This window comes from Castanea sativa, chromosome 3 (assembly GCF_040712315.1).
Source record: "Castanea sativa cultivar Marrone di Chiusa Pesio chromosome 3, ASM4071231v1".
Taxonomy (NCBI): domain Eukaryota; kingdom Viridiplantae; phylum Streptophyta; class Magnoliopsida; order Fagales; family Fagaceae; genus Castanea; species Castanea sativa.
Genome location: NC_134015.1, coordinates 16,994,243 through 17,015,686, shown reverse-complemented (window position 1 = coordinate 17,015,686; position 21,444 = coordinate 16,994,243). Strand labels below are relative to the sequence as shown.

The 21,444-nt window shown below is 32.2% G+C and overlaps 1 protein-coding gene and 1 long non-coding RNA gene across 2 annotated transcripts; one reads left to right on the top strand and one right to left on the bottom strand.

Annotated features, from left to right (window-relative positions):
• Positions 1 to 20,419, bottom strand: LOC142627709 (protein ACCELERATED CELL DEATH 6-like). The gene is made up of 6 exons (XM_075801574.1): positions 20,384 to 20,419; positions 19,362 to 19,975; positions 18,567 to 18,707; positions 12,000 to 12,529; positions 8,762 to 8,954; positions 1 to 476 (listed from the first exon to the last, which is right to left on the bottom strand). The coding sequence occupies exons 2-6, from the start codon at positions 19,930 to 19,932 to the stop codon at positions 1 to 3; spliced, it is 1,911 nt and encodes a 636-aa protein (XP_075657689.1). The 5' UTR covers positions 19,933 to 19,975; positions 20,384 to 20,419.
• On the top strand, positions 4,850 to 8,158 carry LOC142627710 (uncharacterized). The gene is made up of 4 exons (XR_012842929.1): positions 4,850 to 5,019; positions 5,132 to 5,169; positions 7,071 to 7,146; positions 7,932 to 8,158. It is a non-coding gene; the product is annotated as an uncharacterized LOC142627710 (long non-coding RNA).
• Positions 20,420 to 21,444: the final 1,025 nt, after the last annotated feature.

Below are 21,444 nucleotides of genomic sequence, written 5' to 3'. Positions count from 1 at the left end.
CTAAAACTTAACTGTATACATTGTACAACAAAAAATAAAAAACAAGGGGACCAAAATGGAAATCACTAAATAAAGCGTAACCCAAGAAGCAAGGTTTGAAGGGTCATTCTCATCCAAGACTGCTTGTACACCCCCATAAAAGGCTACTATCATCCAAAATATGGAGAATTCAACTAACGGCACTTGTAGCATTTCTGCATACCGGGAGAGGCGAGGATATTTTACTTCTGGAAAAATTGTAAATGCAAAGTGGATGCACATTACCGCCGCTGAGGTACCAAAGGCCAAACAATCAAATATCATAAAGGTTCGAAAGTGTTTGTTTTTGCGTAAAACTGCCAAGCCCGAGTCCTCGTATCCACCAGGAACTTGAAAAGCTGCTGCGAAGGTGACAGTTGTAAATATTGTCATTGCCGTTATATTGAATTTGGCTATAGGTGTGTCTCCTCCAGGATTGTCTTTTGGAGATGTGTTGTCTTTTGGAGTAGTGTTGTCTCTTCCAGGATTGTCTTTTGGAGATGTGTTGTCTTTTGGAGTTGTGTTCACTACAAGAATTTTGGCCTTTTGCGACCAATGTTTTAGTGACGACCAAAAAGTCGTCACTATTAGGCACACATTAGCGACGATAATATATGGTCATCGCTAATAAGTGCATGGTAGCGACGATGCTAAGGTAGTCGCTAATAAGTCGTCGCTAACATCATGGAGGGAATTTTATTTGCTTTTATAAAATGGAAGGAAACTTTTAGCGACGACAATAAATTTTATAGTGACAACATTTGTGTCGCTAAAATAAGATTTATTTTAACGACAACATCTATCGTCACTAATAATCAACTTTAGTGATGACCTTGTGTGTCGTTGCTGATATGTGGCCAAAAATATATAGTAAATATATTATATATATGCTCTCTTTATCAGCGATGACACATTGGTCATCGCTAATAGAAGGCTATTAGCGACGATATAATTTGTCGTCTCTGATAGTCGCATTTTAGCAATGATACAACATGTTGTCGCAAATATATCTACCAAAATATATTGGAGGGAAAAATTTTAACTCTCAAAAAGTGGAGGGAATTAATGGAGGGAAGCAGATTATATATTAGCAACGAATTAGGTCGTCGCTATTAGAGATCTTTTAGTGACAACAAAGATTATCGTCACTAATATGTGGCCAAAATAATTTTGATATAATATGATTTTTTTTTTTATCAAATCCTCCAAAATGCCTCTTAAAATTTTTAAAATGACATAAATTCCTTTAAAATATTTGAAATGATTAAAATACCACTAGCCTCATCAAAATGACCAAAATACCCCCAAACTTATACCATGACCAAAATAACCTTGAAACCTCTAAAGTAATTTAAAACTCTCCAATTTGTTAAAAAAAAAAAAACAAAGAGACTAGGGAGGGCTTGTTGCTTCAAAATACTCTCAAATCATAATTTCACCCATTCGAAACTCAAAATCGATAAAAATAACAAAAATTGAGAAAGTTCTAATTTCACTCTAAATACTGACTAATACCCATAGTTATCAAAATGTGAATCGTACCGTGAATCAATTTTTGATTTTTTGTATATCATGTGTCATAAGATACACAAATACTTAATAAAATTATAAAAAATATTATAGATATACATATATGAAAGGTATATTCATTATAAATTCATAAAATATTCAACTAATAACCAATTCAAAAATTAATTATGTAATAATATTTACCAAAACTAACTAAATAAATCAAATTAAAATTATTTATAACATACATATTCCAATTGATTAAAACCAGAAGTGATAATACATGATATATGAGCCAAAATAATAATTTTTTCATTGTCTTGCCTAATCAACTTTATCTAAGTCAATGTTAACAAGATATTCATCATCTTGTAAAATTATTTTTTCATTGATATTTTCTAACAACTTTTCCAATACCCAATAATCCACGGGAAACCTTCCCATGAACCTAGTTTCACCAAATCCAACGGTCTCGGGATCATCGATTAAGTTTGACCAAGTTTGACCTTGTTCTAAACTTTGACCACACATTTCTCTAAATCCAACCGTTTGATTGTGACCATAATTTACCAGAATTAATCTTTCATGACACTCTTCAAATCCAACGGTCGATTCCAAATCTAATAATAGCGCATGACAGACATGTGTTGCGTACCTGTATGGCTTCTGTTCTCTCAATTCTGACAATCCAATTGTTCTAAAATTTCGACAACTCCAATATGTCACCATAATCTTGAAATACAATGATCAAGATTTGAATATGAATTGGAGCATGATGGTCACATGCCATATGGCCCCATGAAGATTCGGTTATCCTTGTTCTCATAATTTGACCATCCGATTAAAAATTATGTTCTCCAATTACTTCCTTTAAAGTTATGTTTTCCCTTGAATCACATATGGAAGTGACAGAAGTATTAGTCCAAAGTACTACCTTTAAAATTATATTTTCCATAAAAAATACTAATTTTCAAAAATTCATTTTTAAAGGGAAGATACTAGTAGGTGCTCCCCTAGGATCAAACATGAGATTTTCAGTTTATCTTGACATTAACCCTTACTAATTGTGGGGTTTTCAAAATAAAGTTATTTTGGGTTTTTCCTCTAAAATCAAAACCATCAATATCTAAACACGTGTCTTATTCTTGATGCTTGTAAGATATCATGAGACATATGCCCCCAAGGCTAGGTAAGTATATTTTAAAATAATCAAAATACTCCCAAAACAACTAAAATGACCAAAATACTCTTGAAACATCTAAAATGACCCAAATATCTCCAAACCTCTAAAATGACCGAAATACCCTCAAAATCTCCAACGATATCAGGGACCATCTATTAAGTTTGATTGGATTTGATTGCGTTTGACTAACTTTAACTAAACTTTGACCGTACCTTTCTCTAAATCCAACCGTTCGATTGTGATCATTATTTACTTGAATTAACCTTTCAATACACTCTTCAAATCCAACGATTAGATGTTAGATCTAATTATGGCGCATGATGGACATGTGTTGCATACTTGTATGGCTCTCTTTCAATCTGACCATCCAATTGGTCTCAAATTTCGCCAACACCAATATGTCACCATACTCTTGAAATCCAATGATCAAGATTTGAATATGAATTGGAGCATGACGATCACATGCCATGTGGCCCCATGAAGATTCAGTTATCCTTGTTCTCATAATTTAACCATCCGATTGAAATTATGTTCCCCAAATTACTTCATTTACAATTATGTTTTCTCTTGAATCACATATTGGAGTGACAAAAGTATTAGTTCATAACACTACCTTTAAAATTATATTTTCCATAAAATATACTAATTTTCAAAAATTCATTTTTAAAGGGAAGATACTAGTTGGTGCTCCCTTGGATCAAACATGAGATTTCCAATTTATCTTGACATTAACCCTTACTAATTGTGGGTTCTTCAAATGGTTTTCAAACTAAAGTTATTTTTGTTTTTTCCTCTAAAATCAAAACCATCAATCTAAACACGTCTTATTCTTGATGCATGTAAGATATCATGAGACATATGCCCCCAAGGCTATGTAAGTATATTCTAAAATGATCAAAATACTCCCAAAACAACTAGAATGACCAAAGTACTCTCGAAACATCTAAATGACCCAAAACCCCCCAAACCTCTAAAATGACCAAAATACTCTCAATATCTCTAAAGTGATTAAAAATACCCGCGAAATCTCTAAAATAACTAATAATACCCTAAAACCTCTAAACTGACCCAAAAAAAAAAAAAAAAACTCTCGAAATCTTTAAAATGACCAAAATACCTCAAAACCTTTAAAATGACCCAAATACCCCTGAAATATCTAAAATGACCAAAATTTACTAAAATGACCAAAACTTACTAAAGTTTCTAGAATGCCAAAATACTCCTTAAACTCTTAAAAGGCCAAAATTTTCATTTTAGAGGTTTTAGGGGCATTTTTGTCATTTTAGAGGTTTTAGGGTATTTTGGTCATTTTAGAGGTTTCAAGATTATTTTAGTAAATTTTTAGGTTTAGGGGTATTCTAGTAGTTTTGTGTGCATTTTGGTCATTCTAGTTGTTTCCAGAGTATTTTGGTCATTTTGGAGGTTTTAGGAGTATTTTTTGCATTCACAATACATTTTAGTCATTTTTTGTGGTTCTGAGGGTATTTTAGTCATTTTAGTAGTTTTGGAGTAGTTTAGAAGTTTCATTGTATTTTTGCTTATTTTAGAGGTTTCGGAGGTATTTTGATTATTTTTTATGTTTCAGGAGTATTTTGGTCATTTTAGAAGTTTAGGGGTATTTTGGTCATTTTATATTTTCACGGTTATTTTGGTCATTTTAGAAGTTTTGAGGGTATTTTGGTCATTTTAGTGATTTTGGGTTTTTTTGGTTATTTAAAAATAAATTGGGGGTATTGTGGTCATTTTGAAGGTTTTAGGGGTATTTTGGACATTTGAAGTACATTTTAGTCATTTTGGTTGTTCCAAAGATATTATTATTATTTTTTTCATTTGAGTGGTTTTGGAGTATTTTAGAAGTTTCTTGGTTTTTTAAATTTTAAATTATTCTCATGAGTAAAATAAAATTTATTAGTTTAGACAATTTTGTCAATTTATAAATTATTATATCCCACCAAAAACTTTATTAGTAAAATATTAAACTATATTGTGAAGAAACACAATAGTTGTCACAATATTGTGTTTTAACAAAGGCAACCAAAGTCTCTCACAATAGATATAGTTTTTTTGTCACAATAACTCATGAAATGTAAATAAAAAAAATAAAAAATAAATAACTGATTAAAGTCCCATGAGCCATGATCTCCCACTCTTTCTCAGTCAGTACCCAATTACCACTTATCGCTTATCATCTCTCTCCATCCCTCTCACACACCCGTTGAACCTATAGGCCTACTGCCGCCGACCATCTCTTTAACACTTGCAGAACCTGTAGATCCACTGCCTTTGACCATCTCTTAGCCGCTTTCCAGGTATTGTCTCTTTCTCTCTTCTCTCATTTGTGTTTTCGATTTTTTTTTTTCGTTTTCTTCTTGTTCGTATTAATGTTAGTAGAGTTGGTTCGCTTTTCAATTTTTTTTACAGATTTGATATTAAAGTTTGCTCCAATCAGTGGGACCTAGGTATGACTTTTCTTTTTTTTGTTTTGTTTTTGTAATTAAATTAATAAATATATAATATAATAAATCAAAGATGGAGTTGGGATTTAGCTACCGTACTACATGCCTTAATTGCTGATGGTTTTTTTTTTTTTTGGGTAATTAATGCTTATGGTACCATTTCATTCCAACCTAAACCCAGACAATCCTTCTGCTTATATATTTCATTGACTCTGAAAAAAAAAAAAATTGCTTATATATTTGACAATTGCGCCCAAAAAAAAAAATTTGTTTGACAGGGTCCTTTAAAATGTGTTTGTATTCATTACTGTGTGGAAATTTCAAGAAACTCTAGAATTTGATAACTATTTATAAAAAATGCACAATTTTTTGACTAAAGGTTCTGCCTTTGTACTGTCTAAAACCCTTAATGTAAATGTTGGGGAAAATTTCTAAATCCCCTCAATGTCTATGTGTGAATTAAAATGAGTGACTACCAAGCAATAGTAATATTACTGAAACAAAAAAAAAATTTCAATAAGCACTACATAAACACATACACAAAAGAATACCAAATTTTACGTGAAATATCCTCAAGTGCAGAGGAAAAAATCACGGGACAACTCTAAAAAATATCCATTGTAAAATAAAAATTACAACTCTCAAGTTTGTGCTAAGCTTGAGTCCACAATAAATTAGATATGCAACAAATAAATCTCAAGGACTAAATACAATCTCACCACAAAATCAGTAGTCAAATCTTCCTCTTAATACTCCAACTCTCCCTGGTTGTAGCACTCAAAAACTCCAAGAGAACTTTACCAATTTATCTTCCTTGTGTGTATAACTTGAGCAAAGAAAAATGTCACATTTTTCTTTTTCACTCTCTCACACTCTCACTGTATATATCTCTATTTCTTTCTTTGAACTACACCTTAAATGGTTGAATATCTCTTTGTGTTTCCTGCTTGCTCTGTGGAACTCACAATACTTCAGCTCTCTCTCAGTGTTTCTTCTCACACTCTAGCCGAGTGGCCTTTGTTTGCTTCAGCGAAAAACCAACGTGTCCCACACGCCTCAAGTCATGTCTCATTTAGTGAAGGCTGACTTTTCTACAAGCTTGCGAGACAAGCTCATTTAGAGCTTTGATAAGGTGTGGGCTGGACCCATGTAATTGGATACATCCTCTTTTTATATTGATTCCCCTAATTAATTCACACTTACATGAGGATCTAAAATAGTAACATACTGATATTGCTGGGGATCATTAGCTCAAAATTTATACATTATAAGAGCTTAGCATTGACATTTGCAACATTTTTCAGCTATAGCTAAATCTCATTCTTGCCGTTAACCTTCATCTTGACTATCTCAATTTGGTATGATCATGTTTCTCTCAAAATTAATTTTATTAAAGAAATCATTTTCATGGTGCTAAAACTTTGTTATTACGTGTATTAATTCTATAAAGAAGTCATTTTTATGGTGCTACAACTTTGTTCCTAGATGTGTAACATATAATCAAAAGTCACAAATAAATTAATTAACTAGAGCATTGTATAGTAACTAGTATATAATTTTATTTTAATTTGTTTGAAATCCACTTATGTGCTGGGGTTGGGATACTTAGTAGTTATTATAAGAGCTCTTATGATGCTTGGCATTGGCTTATTTACCTTGTATTTTTTTTTTAAAATAACGGGTATGTTTGAATTGAAAATCTTGTGGTCCAAAATTTCCAAACTTTTTCATTCATTTTCACTTCTCATTGCTTAGTCATTTGATCATTTATTATTTTAATTTTTCTTTTAAAAAATGTTATATTTTTAACTCACTGTTGGGTTCTTGGAGCAAGCATAGAGTTCTCTATCCTTTATTTTGTCCCACTTTTTCATTTGATGCTTGGATTTGTATTCAACTCAAAGCTATTGCTGGTATTCCTATTAAGCGGGCTAGTTTACAAGAAGTAGCAACCTTTTGAGGAAAGTTGGGTTATACTTGGTAAGTAGTTCACTTCTATTACATCTATGAATTATCATTTATCTTTTTAATAATCTTGTTAGTTGTTTTAATTGTTACAACATGAAAAATTAATGTCTGTAAACTTTCTTGTTGATAATACTTGAATGATGAAAAATATAACTTACTAAATTCAATTGTTAGAGAACTTGTTTAACTCATCGACCCACTTCATCTCAAGTAAAAAAGGGTTTGTTGAAATTATGATAGGGACATGAAAATGGATAAAATAAAGTTGGATGCATAAAGAAAATGAAGAAGATAATAGTGATGAGGTATATCAGGTGAAAGTGAATGTATTAGGGTTAATGCAACAATTCAACAAGAAAATGATGAAGACTCAACTTTGTTGCATAGAGATGATGTGACAACAATAAATTTGGGGGCCTTAATAGTTGTTGATGATATATATTTACAACTTGATGAAAGTATGTTCATCAATGATGACTTGTCTAAGGAGGAATGGGATACAAATTCCAACCATGAAGAAGAAATATATAGTGATGATGATGTTTTAAGCTTAAAATCAGGAAAAAGATTTATCTAGTAATGATGAATCTATTGGAGATCTTTGGAATGAAGATTAAGTTAAGTTTTGAATCAAGTTAAGTTTTGTTAAATACATAAAGTTTTCATATCTTCTCAGCTATGGTATTTTTGAAAAATAAAAATGTTAAAAATTTTATTTGGATGTTAAAACTATTTTGTATGCATTTTTGTCATCTACTTTAGTTGACCTTTACATTGGTTTATTCTTTTTATTTCAGGTTAAAATGTCGCATGCCTTGGGCTACTAATGATGTTGAGGGGAGATACATTTCATTGCAAGTTTGGTTGTATATCTTCTTGAAGAATTTGTTATTATTTGATTAGTATTTGAGATGGTAGATTTGAATTTGAATTATGTATATGATATTGAACTTGGGTATTGTTTTTCCTTATTAGTAGTTACTGATTGAGCCAATATTGTTAAGCTTAAATGAGTATTTGTGATTGAAAATTTGTGATGTGTGGAATTGTGGTTTATGGTTTATAATTATTTCTCATTAGGTACCCATGTAAATTTCAAAATGTAAATTTTAAAGAAAAAAAATGTAAAATAGTATTAGCGACGACATTGTCATCACTAATATTTTATCATATCATTAGTGACGACAAACAATATCATCGCTAATATGCGATTTTTAGTGATGACATGTTTGTGGTCACTTATATATCATTATCTGTGACGACAGCAAGCGTCATCGCTAGTAATGACATATTAGCGACAACAAAAATGTCGTCGTTAATAATAATTTAATAGCGACAATAAAAAAATTTGTCACTACTAATGAGCTAGTAGCGACGACATTTCGTCTTAGGGTCTCGAGTTATTTATGACAACAATTGTCACTATTAGCGACGACTTTGTCGTCGTTAATAGTATTATATTTGCGACGGCATTAATATCGTCACTAAAAAACTTTTTTGTTACCACTTTTGTTTAACGAAAATTAGCGACGACATTTTTCGTCGCCAATATAAATAGCGACGATATTTAAAGCATTAGCGACGACTATATGCCGTCGCTAAAGACCAAATTTCTTGTAGTGGTTGCCTTTTCCAGGATTGTCTTTCACATTATTGGCACCACACATTTTTGCTCTATCCTCTGCACGCACCATCCCCTGTGTTTCATGAAATTCTTCAAGCCCTTCTGTCTCACGTGTCTGCACTTTTGTAGTTTGTCTAACAACTCGTTCCAAACTCAGTAGAATGTTGTCTCTATTCCACTTTGACATTAATACATCCTACAAGTTTTTGTTTGAGCATTTATTCAATACTTTGAGAGTTCAAACACAAACATATTATTTATTAGCTTATACAAACTTCTATAAACGTGCACAAACATAAACATCTATACAATCCGCCTCTATAGTGAATTCTTAAAGTTTTCATTTTTAATATAAGTTACCAATTACCAACCTAAGTGAGTAAAATATTTTCAATTGAACTAATAAAGTATTAAAAGAAATGAATGATTTAAAACTTTAACAGACACAAGAACACATTTTACAATAAAAAATTAATGTAAGGAAAAAAAATTCTCTATAACACTAGATCAATTGGACAATTTTTTTAAAAGTATCATTGAACTAGCTCAAATATTTGGGAGAAGCCAAGTCCCATTTTTGTAGGCGAATAATTAAGATGTTAAATATTTATATATAGTATTAAAATATTTTTAAAATTTTGGGCCCCTACTCATACATGTAGCTCCACCCCGGAATGTGGTATTATTTCCTCCATGACAGAGCCACATTGGGGCAATGGCTCCCAAAAAAATTTAATCAAAAATTGAAAATATATGTATGAACTATTCTGTTTATAAAAAAAAAAATGAAGTGTATATACATATGGCCCCTGCATTTAAAAATTAAAATGTTCATAAATTTATAAATAATATTCTCTTTTTCAAATATATGATTTTGAGAAATTATCTAGTGTACTTCACACCGAGTTAAATAATATACTTTTTTAAGGCCAAAAAATGGGATCTCAGGTGTAAATTCACTATCCCCACACCCTACAAGTTGTTGTAACAAGTCAATGGGTACAACCCAAGCCATCACAAGGCTATCGGGATACCTCACCCCCAAACTGGACAAGCAAGGGAATGTAGGTGCCACCACTTGAACCACAACATGCTTGGACTCACAAACATGATGGAACTAAGGCTCCTATCACTAGGCCACACTCTTTGGTGTTACCGAGTTAAATAATGTTACAATCTTGTTAGTCATAAATTATATATTGGTAACTTAAATTAATTGTAAATTCATAAAATTATGATGAACGTATAAACTTCTTTTGATGATTAACTCAAAAATAAAAGGAGAAAAAAAGGGTTTTCATTTTTTGATTCTTCCTCTTAAGTTAAAAAATAAAAAACGTTTCTTCCTTTCATTGGGGTTGTGGTTGTGGCAGAAGAAGGGTTGTGTTTGATAGAGAAAGAAATGAGCTTAGTTTTTCATTCTTCTTCTTAAAAAATTACGATTGGTATTTGCTGCATGTAGGAATGGCAACGAGTTGGGTTCGGGCTGGGTTTCTTTATGCCCGAACCCGACCCGCGAGCCTGAACCCATTACCAAAACTCACCCCGTTTAATGAACGGGTTTTTTTTTCCAACCCCAAACCCGCCCCGCGGGCTCCACGGGCCCTGTCTCATCATGCCCAGCCCTAAATCACAACACAAACACAGATATCAAAAACACAAGTTTCAGATCTATGAATTTCCCTTTCAAAATCACAAACACAAATCCTAACACAAATACAAACACATATTTCATAAACACAAAAATTTCATATTTTCTCTTTCAAAATCACAAACAAAAATACGAATCCTAACACAAACATAAACACAGATTTCACAAACACAAAATTTTCATATTTTTCCTTCCAAAATTACAATCACAAACACAAATCTTAACACAAACACAAACACAAATTTCACAAAAACAAAAATTTTAGATTCTCCCTTTCAAAATCACAAACACAAACACAGAAACCCTAACACAAACACAAACACAGAATTCACAAACACAAAAATTTCAGATTTATGATTTTCCTTTTCAAAATAAAAAACACAAACACAAACAAAGAAAAAAAACAATGAGAGACAAAATGAACCAAAAAAGAAAAAAGAAAAATCATGGCCGTGAGGCTGAATGAACAGAGCCGACGTCGTGAGGTTGAATGAGGCCATGAGGTTGACAAATCCGAGAGAGAGAGAGAGAGAGAGAGAGAGAGAGAGAGAGAGAGAGAGAGGTGGCTAAGTGAGAGGAAAATGAAATGAGTTAGGTTAGGGTTGGTTTATAACTATATATATATAAGTGTATTTAAGTAAATTCTTATGTAACCGAGTTAGGTCGGGTCCGAGTTCGGGCCGGGTTTTTGTAAAAATCCAGACCTGACCCAAACCCTGTTTGGGTTTTTTTTTTTTTTTTTTTTAATCCAAACCCGAACCTATTCTTTATCGAATCGGGTACCCACGGATCAGGCAGAAATGCCATCCCTGGCTGCATGTAGTCTCTCTCTCTCTCTCTCTCTCTCTCTCTCTCTCTCTCTCTCTCTCTCTCTCTCTCTCTCTCTCTCTCTCTCTCTCTCTCTCTCTCTCTCTCCAAATTGGCGTGTGTTGAAGCACGTCCAGGCACCAGTCCTAGCCACATCATAGGCCTAGGATTTTAAGGGTTTTTTCTCTTAAGTCCTCTTGGATTCTTGGGGGATATTTTTTCATTGGTTACCGATTTCTTAAGATTTTCCTGATTATGAGTGAGTTTCTCAATCACTATCTGATTTCTCTGTGAGATTTGTGGATATTCTTGGATTTGGTGGGTCGGTTTTGCATCCTCTATTATTGTTCATTGGTGGTTTTGATTTGTGTGTGGTGCTACTGTTAAATAGTTCTGTGGTTCTAGTTAGTTTGTGGTCTGGTGTTGTGTCAATGGCACCCACTACATGTAAATCTTCATGGGGGAGAAGGATTGGTGGCTCTCATAAGAAGCAAATGATTTGGAAGAAAAAGCATTTTAATGAAACAGGGTATAGTTAACAGAATTAGATGAGTTTTTTTTTTTTTTTCGCTGAATAGAAAAAAAAAAAAAAAAAAAAAAAAAAAAAAAAAAAAAAGGGTTCTTAATGCTCTAAACTAATTACTTTTCATATCACAACAAAGAGAACGGAATCCGTAATTTTTTCTAAAAATTCTAGAAGACTGGCGTTTTCCTACAGAAGTTTTTCTTTGGTAAAACTAAAATAATTTTTCATCAATATATACAAAGTTTCACGAGACTTACCTTTTCACAGCTTAAAAGCCGATTATCTAACTGAATAATGTCAGCAGTGTTCATCCCCTCCTCGTTCATAGCCCACTTGTCAACTCTCCTGTCATCTGCTAGCATCAACAGTATTGTATAACGCCCATTGATTGCAGCTAGATGCAAAGGCGTGTTTCCTTCTTCATCTTGCTCATTTATGAGATCCTGAAAAGCTAATTCCTTGAGCAATATTTCCACTGCATTTTTGTTTCCAGTTTCCACGGCAACATGAAGAGCTGTCCTACCTTTGTTGTCCAACAATTCACAAGTTTCTGGACAATTTCTAATGAGAGTTCTCATTACACCCACATGTCCTTTCTTAGCTGAAATGTGAAGAGCAGACATGCCCTCTTTGTCCATTATGTAAGCAAGGGAACTCTTTTTTTTCAAAAATAGTTCTACAACTTTTACATTGCCTAAATATGCAGCATAATGAAGAGGAATCCAGCCATAGTCATCGGCTTCTACAATTGCCGTTGGAAATTTGTCCAACATCTTGTGCAAAAAATCTGAAAAGAGTAGAGACAGGGAGAATCATGTTGTTACGAGTGAACTAAAATTAGAAAGTGCCATTGATGAATAGGTCAAAATATTTAAGGTTCTTTAATTTTACATTTCATTCCATCAAAACTCGAGATTTGATAGGAGTGTGCTGTGTGTATTATTATAATTTACTATATTATCCATTACAAATTATCATGACTTTTGAGTGAATTTGTGATATGTTTTTGTGTTAAAATTTCATTCCTTTTTTTTATAGGTGTATTCTTTTATGTTTTTATTTTTTTTAAAAATATAATTAATTAAAAATAAAAAGTTATAATTTTAAATTGAAAGAGTAATATTGTTATACTAGTTTTTGTTGAAATCATCAACAAAAAAAAAAAAAAAAATCCTTATGCAATAGCGGATAAGAAATATAGCATTAAATTATATTTTTTTTTTAAATACTTAATTTGACATCTACCATCAAATTTAAAAGAAAAGGCTATCACAAGCATCAAGATCTAATTGGGGTTATATCCCTCCATTCACAAAGAGATGTACATATTCTTTAAGATCTAATTAGGGTTATTTCTGTCCTTCTACATTTTCACCTTCTCCATCAAACTTCAAAGCTGCAATCTCTTTTGGAAAACATTTTCACATATAAAAACCTGAAAGGACTTCATGTTTTCTAACCTCTTTTAATTTTTCATATTTCTTTCAATACAAATAAAAGAAAAAAAAAACACTCAAAAATAAAAGTTGAACATTACTTGAATCTTAAATTTATAATCTTATAATTGATGCCAATAGTCTATTAGTCTACTAATTAATTCAACAAAAAAAGAAATGAAAACGCATATACAAGTTATACACAAAACATGAAATAACATTAAAATCAACATTAACATCAACTATAAAGTAAGTGCTTTTGGATTATTATTATTATTATTATTATTATTTTTCTTTTTTGTTGCATAAAGCTTTTTTTTTTTTTTTTTAATTTGCTTAAAGTTGGCAAGATTATAGTTGTTATTAAAAAGCACAAAGTTTTGCTAAGCCTTTTCCATGCCTCCTCCATCATGTGTCATGGCACCACTACCACCGTACACTGCCATGATTGTCTTCAAATTAAAGTTCTCTCAGCTCATGCTCATGCTCAGACATTACTTCAACTTTTTGCTCTTGTTAGTACTATCATCTCCGTACTATCCCTTGATTTGAAATCTCTTTGGGTTTCCAGTCTCATTCCTTTAGCGAACTCGATGTCAAATTGGCTCAATTTTGGGCGTGTGCAGATGTAAAATAGCAATTTCGCTAATGCTCTAAAACCACTCAGAATAAAGTTTCTAAAATGACTAAGGCCCGTTTGGTAGTATAGTTTTAACACATTTTAATATATTTTAAATAATATTATACACTTTTTCACATACTTTTTCACCCGCATGTATATCAAAAACACTTAAACAATATAACTCAAACTACTCTTTCAAACACCTCCTAAATAGTCATTTTAGCAACTAAAACATAAAAAATACACACTACAACAAAGAAAGTAAAGTTAAACTTTTTTGACTAATTGCTACAATGGGTTGCTATCTTTAGCAGCCCACTATAGCTAGATGGTATAACAAAAATTATTTTTTATTCCCACACGTATCCACTTTATCCCTATCTCACTCTCACACGCAAACATCCACCACTCTCTGCCCTTTCTCTCTTCAATTTCTCTTTGCATCTCTCTCTGCCCTTCCACCAATCCCACCACACCGATCTGTGCTTCCATCCCAATCTGTGGGTAGGTCAATCAAATTTAATTAAGAACCTAATCCCGCCGCGTGCTTCCACCAATCCTACCACACCGATCGGATTGTGCTCCGGTGGTTTTGTGGTTGTGAGATCGGATTCGTGGGCATCAGCGCGGTTATGCTCCATTGGGTTATTGTTGGTTGTGCTTTGGTGGGTTTTGGTTGGTTGTGGTGGTCAGATTCATAGGTTTGGCTTTTGTGGATTTGTGGTGGTCAGATTCATTGGTTGGCTAGATTTTATTTATTTATTTTTTTTATTGTGGTTTGTGGTTGTGGTCGGTGGAGGTGGTGGATGTGGCTATTGCTATTGTGTTTGTAGGTTGCGGTTGATGGTGGCAGTGGGTTGTTGAGGTTGACGGTGGCTGTGAGATATGATTTATTATATTTATTATATTAGTTTGTTTATAGTATTTTAATGTGGTGGATGTTAAAATAGAAGTTTTGATATTTGGTGTATTGTAGAGTGTGTTATTAAAATAGATAAAGTAAGTTTTTAAGTTGATAAAAGCTAAATTTTTTAATCTCTTATCATGAATGCTCTAAATAAAACTTCTAAGTCGATGTTCAAAATAGCCTCAAGACGCTACTTTTATTTATTATTATTTTTTTCAAAAAAACTTTTGCTAATGTGCGTTACCAATCAAATCATGCCACCTGTCTGGCTTTTAAAAGTATAATAAATTGTTTGATAAACTATGCTTTTTTAATCTAGTGCTCCATGTGAAATTAGCTAATGTTGTCACTTATACATTCTATTACATATATAGGATAGAAAGTTAAAGAAATTAGATGGAATGACATATAACATTATTAATAGTTTAAGAAATAAAAACAACTCTTAATAGTTTAAAAAAGAAAACAGTAAAGATTCTAAACTCTAGGGAAGAAAATTTTACTTTTGCTTATTATATATTATCATGTGTGTTAATTATCCGAGGCCAACAATGCTAGAATCATAATTTTTATCACAATTTTTATCACAATTTGTTCACGTAGTAAGTTATGAATGGTAAAATTGTGAGTCCACCATTTTTACTTCATCACTTACAATTTATCACATAAGTAAATTATAGCAAAAGTTGTTCTCTTATACGCAACAAAAGCTATAGAATTGTTGTGCAAATAAAGTAGGACCACGGACCAAGAAAGCTAATAATGGTTATAGGCCCTGACAATGACCTATATTCTAATAGTCCCCCTCAACTCAAGATTGGTTATGACGAATGAGCTTACAATTAGTGGGGGAACCACAAATTTGACCTTGGAGCTGAATGAAAAATCTAACCATTAATAAGGGTTCCCCCCCCCCCTTCTCTCTCTCTCTATACAGTATTCTTACTATGTAACTATAAACCAAATCAAGATATAAAATAAGAAATTTATAACCCAATGTGTATTACACAGATTTAAAAACATTAAATTTCAAAAAAACTTAGAGCCATTATTAACAAAATGATTTGATATATTCAAAAAATATCTTTAATCAAATACCATTTTATGACAAGGAAGAAAAAAGTACTTTTTATTTATCCTCTTAACTTTTAAGAAATTTGTGAGGACTTGGGATAACTGTGTTAATATAATTTTGTGAATGTTCAGATAATTCACCTAATTAGCATGCACAATTCATCACTAATAAACATGTGTAGAGTATACAGATGTGAATGAAGTGTCACATTGAATAATAATAATAATAATAATAATAATAATAATAATAATAATAATAATAATAGTAATAGTAATAGTGAGTAATTAATAACATATAATTGGGTCCAAGAAAACTTATTCCGACTTATAAACGACTACAGCGATGAATAAAGTATAAGTTCTTCTATAGACCCAACAAAACTTGACAACAATTTCATAACACTAGCTTGTCATCACAGATATAGGTTATTAAAAAAAATTAAATAATTCCATATTGTTGTGGATCCATGTATGATGTTTGTTTTGTTTAGACCCCTGTATACTCAGATTGTTTAACCTAATTAGTTAACCAAGTCGATACTTAGGTTTATTGTTCAAATCTAGGTTAAACACATACAATCATATTACTTAGTGTAGAAAAGTAAAGAAGGCAAGCAATATGATAACCCAGAAAAACCAATGAAACCATTAGTTTCAAGGTAAAAAAAACCTAGGGAGGATTTAACATAATATATCCTCAAAGCAACAAATTCACTATTATAAAATGGAAGTTTTACAATAGATTTAAACCCTAAATCTAAAGTTATCTCTTGTAGTACTTACTCACATGACCACGTGCAACTCCGAATGCACAGACTCTTCTATCTAAATTTGTCACATACAAACACCCACGTTTGTGACTCTGAAATCTCACTCAAAACTTTAAATCATCAGCTATGTATGAACCTATATGTAGCAAATTAATCCACTAGTTATTGAATGTAGATCTTCTTTCTGGTAGATGCTTGTTAGGTTAGAAGGCTATAGAAACCTCACAAATCTCATTAGAGTAATTCACAAGACTTCCAAGAGCATCTGAAATGTATTTAGGGTTTTCCTTTTATACTAGGCAGTGTTGGACTGAAACCATAAACGTTTTCAATAGCTTTGAGCTTGATTTAAAATCTGCAGAAAACGATCTTCGATTCGGTTGAGCCTTTCTTTCGATCAGTTAAGTCTTGCAGAACTTGAATTCTTCTTTTTATAGCTTGACTGTTCTTGAAACTTGAATTTAATCACCATGAGCAATGTCTAACACTTAACCTAGACATGTTTTTATTCTCGATTTACCAACTTACATAAAATTAGAACCTAAACATTTATTCCTAAATATTTAGAACCTAACATATGAGATGATAGGCTAATTTCAGAATGTTGAGGAATTTTTGTTGTATCCTTTGTTCTATTGAAATAGTATAAGAGGTGCTTCGTCCACAACATTTTTACAACAAATCATAAGTGATTAGTTGTTATTAGTTCTGATTTGAACCTACTACTAAAGTTACATTTTTACCTTGAAAGCTCAAATAGTGTGAAACACTATAACTTGTTTAGACCCCCAATTTTAAATACATAGCTTAATTGTTTTTATTCTAACTTATCTTAGTGCGGAACAAGAGTAAATGATACATAATAATCGGAACTATTCTTTAAGCCATAACTACAAGAAAGCAACAATAAATATAAAGCTTAAAGAGTAAAGGAAGAAAAATGCAAATACAAGATAACACTGAGATGTGTTACCGAAGAAGAAACGGAAGAACTCGACTAAAAACCTCTCTGCGACCCTCCAAGTCAAAATGATCTACTAGTGAGTAAGTTGGAGTACAAGGATACTAAAAGAACCCTCCAACCCTAATCTACCTAAAGCACTTGAGCCCTCCAAACTCCAGCTACAAACGGGCTTCTCGGAATCTTGTCTTCACTAGTTATTTGGATCTCGCAATACTGCCCGATTGCACTGCCAAGCCTCACTGGCTTCTTTTGGCAAATACGCAATGCTTCCCAAGTTCCAAAATTCTCTCTACACTCTGAATAAGTGTGGGTTGTGTTTGGGTACAAATCTCCTCTCAATATATGACAATGGGAGAGGGGTGGAGAAGAGACTACAAAGAAATTCTCAATTAAGGATGAGTAGCTCTCTCTCTAAAATGGTGGGTTGTAGAAACCTCTTTAGGACTTTCTTCTGAATAGCCTCCCTACAATTTTATGGGTAATGAATATATATATATATATATATATATATATATATATATATATATATATATATATATATACATACATATATATATATATATATAGTATGGGTGAAGGGTATAAGAGTTACACTAAAAATCATCCAGGCAAAGAGTTTTGCGAGTCACTCGCAACTTGGCCTGAGTCACGAAGTGACTCACGAAATACAGTTTAGCACTAACTCTTCAGCTTCCAACATGTGCTTCTCATATGACTTTCGCAGGTTGCACCACTCACGAGCCAAGTCGCGATGTCAACTTCTTGAGTAATCTTCACCAACTTAATACTAAACTCATTACAAATAAATTCCACAAAATACAAAGAAATAAATTAATGCAATTACAATATTTTTTGTCATGGAATAAAACCAACATAAATTTTATGTGAAAAACCATAACTTAACATACCTCATCAATAACAACCCATAACATTTTATGGAAAAAAAAAAAAAAAAAAAAAAAACCCATAACAACCTGCCACTTAAGATTTATTATGAAAATATTATCGCCATAATATGTCTCAAAATATTATAATTTATTGAGATAATTACCTGTTCCGGTGACATCGAGTTTGAATAATTTGCGAGATTCAAAAATTATCCAACAGATTTGTTTAATCAGCCATAAAAGAGCATCTTTGCAAACGGGTATAAGCATATTGTCTTCAAGGGTTAAAACAATAGTTGCGAATCCTGTCAAAAGGAAATTAACAATGTAATTAATTAACACTAAGGATTTATAGGAGAGAGATATATTAAACATTTTCTCACACTATTTATAAAAGAACAGTTTTTTTTATCAAAAGATTTGGCTTTTTATTTCATGTTCCTATTTTCTTTCTTCTTTCTCGTCCTAGTTGCTACTTCCTATGTTCATATATAAATTTGTTTCTCTTAATTTTGTGTAAAAGTACTTACAAGAAACGGACAAACTTCATAAGTTTTTTAGTACTGATTAAAAAATAACCCATATTACGACATTTCTGGTTGACAGGCTCAAAAAACAACCGTACTTGATGTCCAAAACCAGGAAGTTGAAAATTAGGCAAATATAGAAGTTACATGAGAGTTAGACTTTTCTCTGGTCAGGATGGACATCAATTTCTACTTGTTTGTTGTCAGCTGTAGAAAGAATAATTATTTTACTTCTTTGGCTCAATAAAGTACAACTCAGCACCCAAAAAGTGGAAAAAAATTTCAAAATATAGTTGAAGGTATTTACTAGAGGAGTCCTCCTTCCTCTCACAAGAGGTGTGAGCCCCACCATGAGTCACCCACAAGGGCTCACATTTATTGTGAGAGGAAGGACGGCTCTTCCATTATAAGTGAATAATTTGTTGTACTTACTATTTTGTTCACGAATGACAGCTGCATGTAAGGCATTCATGCCGTTCCTTCCCATGTAGGAGCATTCTGGAATGGTTTCTATGATTTGGAGCCCAATTTTGTAAAATCCTCGATCCACTGCTAAAAAGAGAGGGGATTCCCAAGCATTATTTGTAAAAGAAGCTAACTCTGGGTCTTCCCTAATTAGCAACTCCACAATGTCATAATGATCATTTCTTATAGCTTCATGCAGTGCTGTGTTCTTCTCCAGATTTTTCTTTCTTAGTAGTAAGTTTTTCACTGCAGCTTCTTGGTCTTTTGCACAACTTATTAGACGCTTTGTCATGTCAAAGTGTCCTAAGCTTGCTGCAATATGTAGTGCAGTATTGCCTTTGCAATTTTCCATATACAAAAGTGATTGCTGCGAATCAAGAACTTTTTTCATGATCTGCACCTTTCCAGGTTTTGCAGCTACATGAAGGACAGAGTTCCCTCTCCTTGTCACCTGCGTGAGATTTAAAACCTCACCCCCAATTTCTTCAAAGAAACTATCATTCCCAGAAATTGCTGCATTGAACAGTCCAACATCCATCGAGTTTCTTCTTGAATCTTAAGCCTTGTTTCCCAAAGTTAACCTTATAGTTTATAAATATACGGCAATCAGCAAATTAATGAATCTTATAATATCACATATTATTTGTTTGTATGTTGGTCCAAATTATATGAATTCTGTAAAGATTTTATGTGACATGTTCACATATTGTTAATCGTTATTCTAGAGTATCCAGACATTACAAGTTACAACACACACCAGCCGGCAATTAAAGGGGGCAACCTATTGCTTGGTGGGCATCTTGGTATCAAACATTAGATGAGGTTAGGAAGGCTCATTAAATGTTGATAGGTCCACTATGAAGTATGAACATTCTGTTACATTTTTCTAACCAGATTTTGTGTTAACCATCATTTGAAACTTCTATGAAAAAAATAAGTTTAAAGAAAAAGATAAAATAAACTAAATAAAAGAACGCGAGAGCACTTACTTGAATAGATGTAATTTCGTTCTACAAGCTTCCCGTAAATTTTCTAAGGGAAACCATTCAAATTTATAGACAATAGTTTAGTAAGAAAGAAGTACACTTTAAGAACATATTCTTTCAAGAATTCAAGTAAGGAATATAATAAAGGAAATATTAATTAAAGAAGTTCTTACTAGTGTTCTGCTGAAGTGACTTAAAAAGGTAAAAAGACAACGATTCTTCTTATTCTTCTTTTGATTGTTGGAAGTGTTTGTCAAGCCTAAAAGTTATTCAAAGGTATCAAGGTCAAGAGTCTTAGGATTGTCCACTATGATTAACTTCATTTAAGTGTTTTTTTTTAATACAATAAATCAGGAGATAGTTTAATTTTGGGGAATATTTATGATCACAAGCTATAACCTTGTTTTTGCAGTGAGAATTAATTTTATCTCATGAAAATGAGGTTCTCAATATTTAAGGAAAACTTGCACCCCTTGGTCTACTCACATCTGTATGAACAGATACATCAGTCCCAAAAGCTAATGTTGTATATATAGGTATATACAAGGATAGGTTGTAATAATGATGGTTGAATTTGGAGAATATAGTTTCATAAGGTGAAAATTCAAGTTCTGGAATTTTCTAAGTGAAAATTTGAAAATCTAAATTTTCTAAAATTTCCTGCAGAATTTTCTGGTAACTATTCAGAAAGGTTGAAAATGTTTCAATCTTTATTAACCATTTTATGAAAAAAAAAATAACTAACTCTCCATACATGTCTTTTCATGAAACATAACTCTATGGGTATAGGTAGAGGCTTATGTTCACAATTGGTGAAACACAAGAAATCATGTGATCATTTTCCAAAATTGCTATCTGTAGAACTCAACATCTTGGTTGTATCTTGGAGACAAATTTGCGATAACTCTTTAGCAACAAAAGTGTGAGGGGCAAATATTATCTAAGGAAAACAATATAGTGCCTCCAAGTTATCTATTTTCTGTTTGTCTTTTATGTTAATCTTGTTATTCCATTATTACTTTGTGTAATATCCCCAACAGTTAAAACCCTACCCAAATACCGGT

Excerpts from the sequence above, each read along its gene's own strand:
- LOC142627709 (XM_075801574.1), bottom strand. The coding sequence starts at position 19,932 with ATGGATGTTGGACTGTTCAATGCAGCAATTTCTGGGAATGATAGTTTC. Across the intron at positions 12,530-18,566 it reads ACTCGATGTCACCGGAACAG|ATTTTTTGCACAAGATGTTG; the intron begins GTAATTATCTCA and ends TACTCTTTTCAG. Across the intron at positions 477-8,761 it reads GAAAGACAATCCTGGAAAAG|ACAACACATCTCCAAAAGAC; the intron begins GCAACCACTACA and ends CTACTCCAAAAG.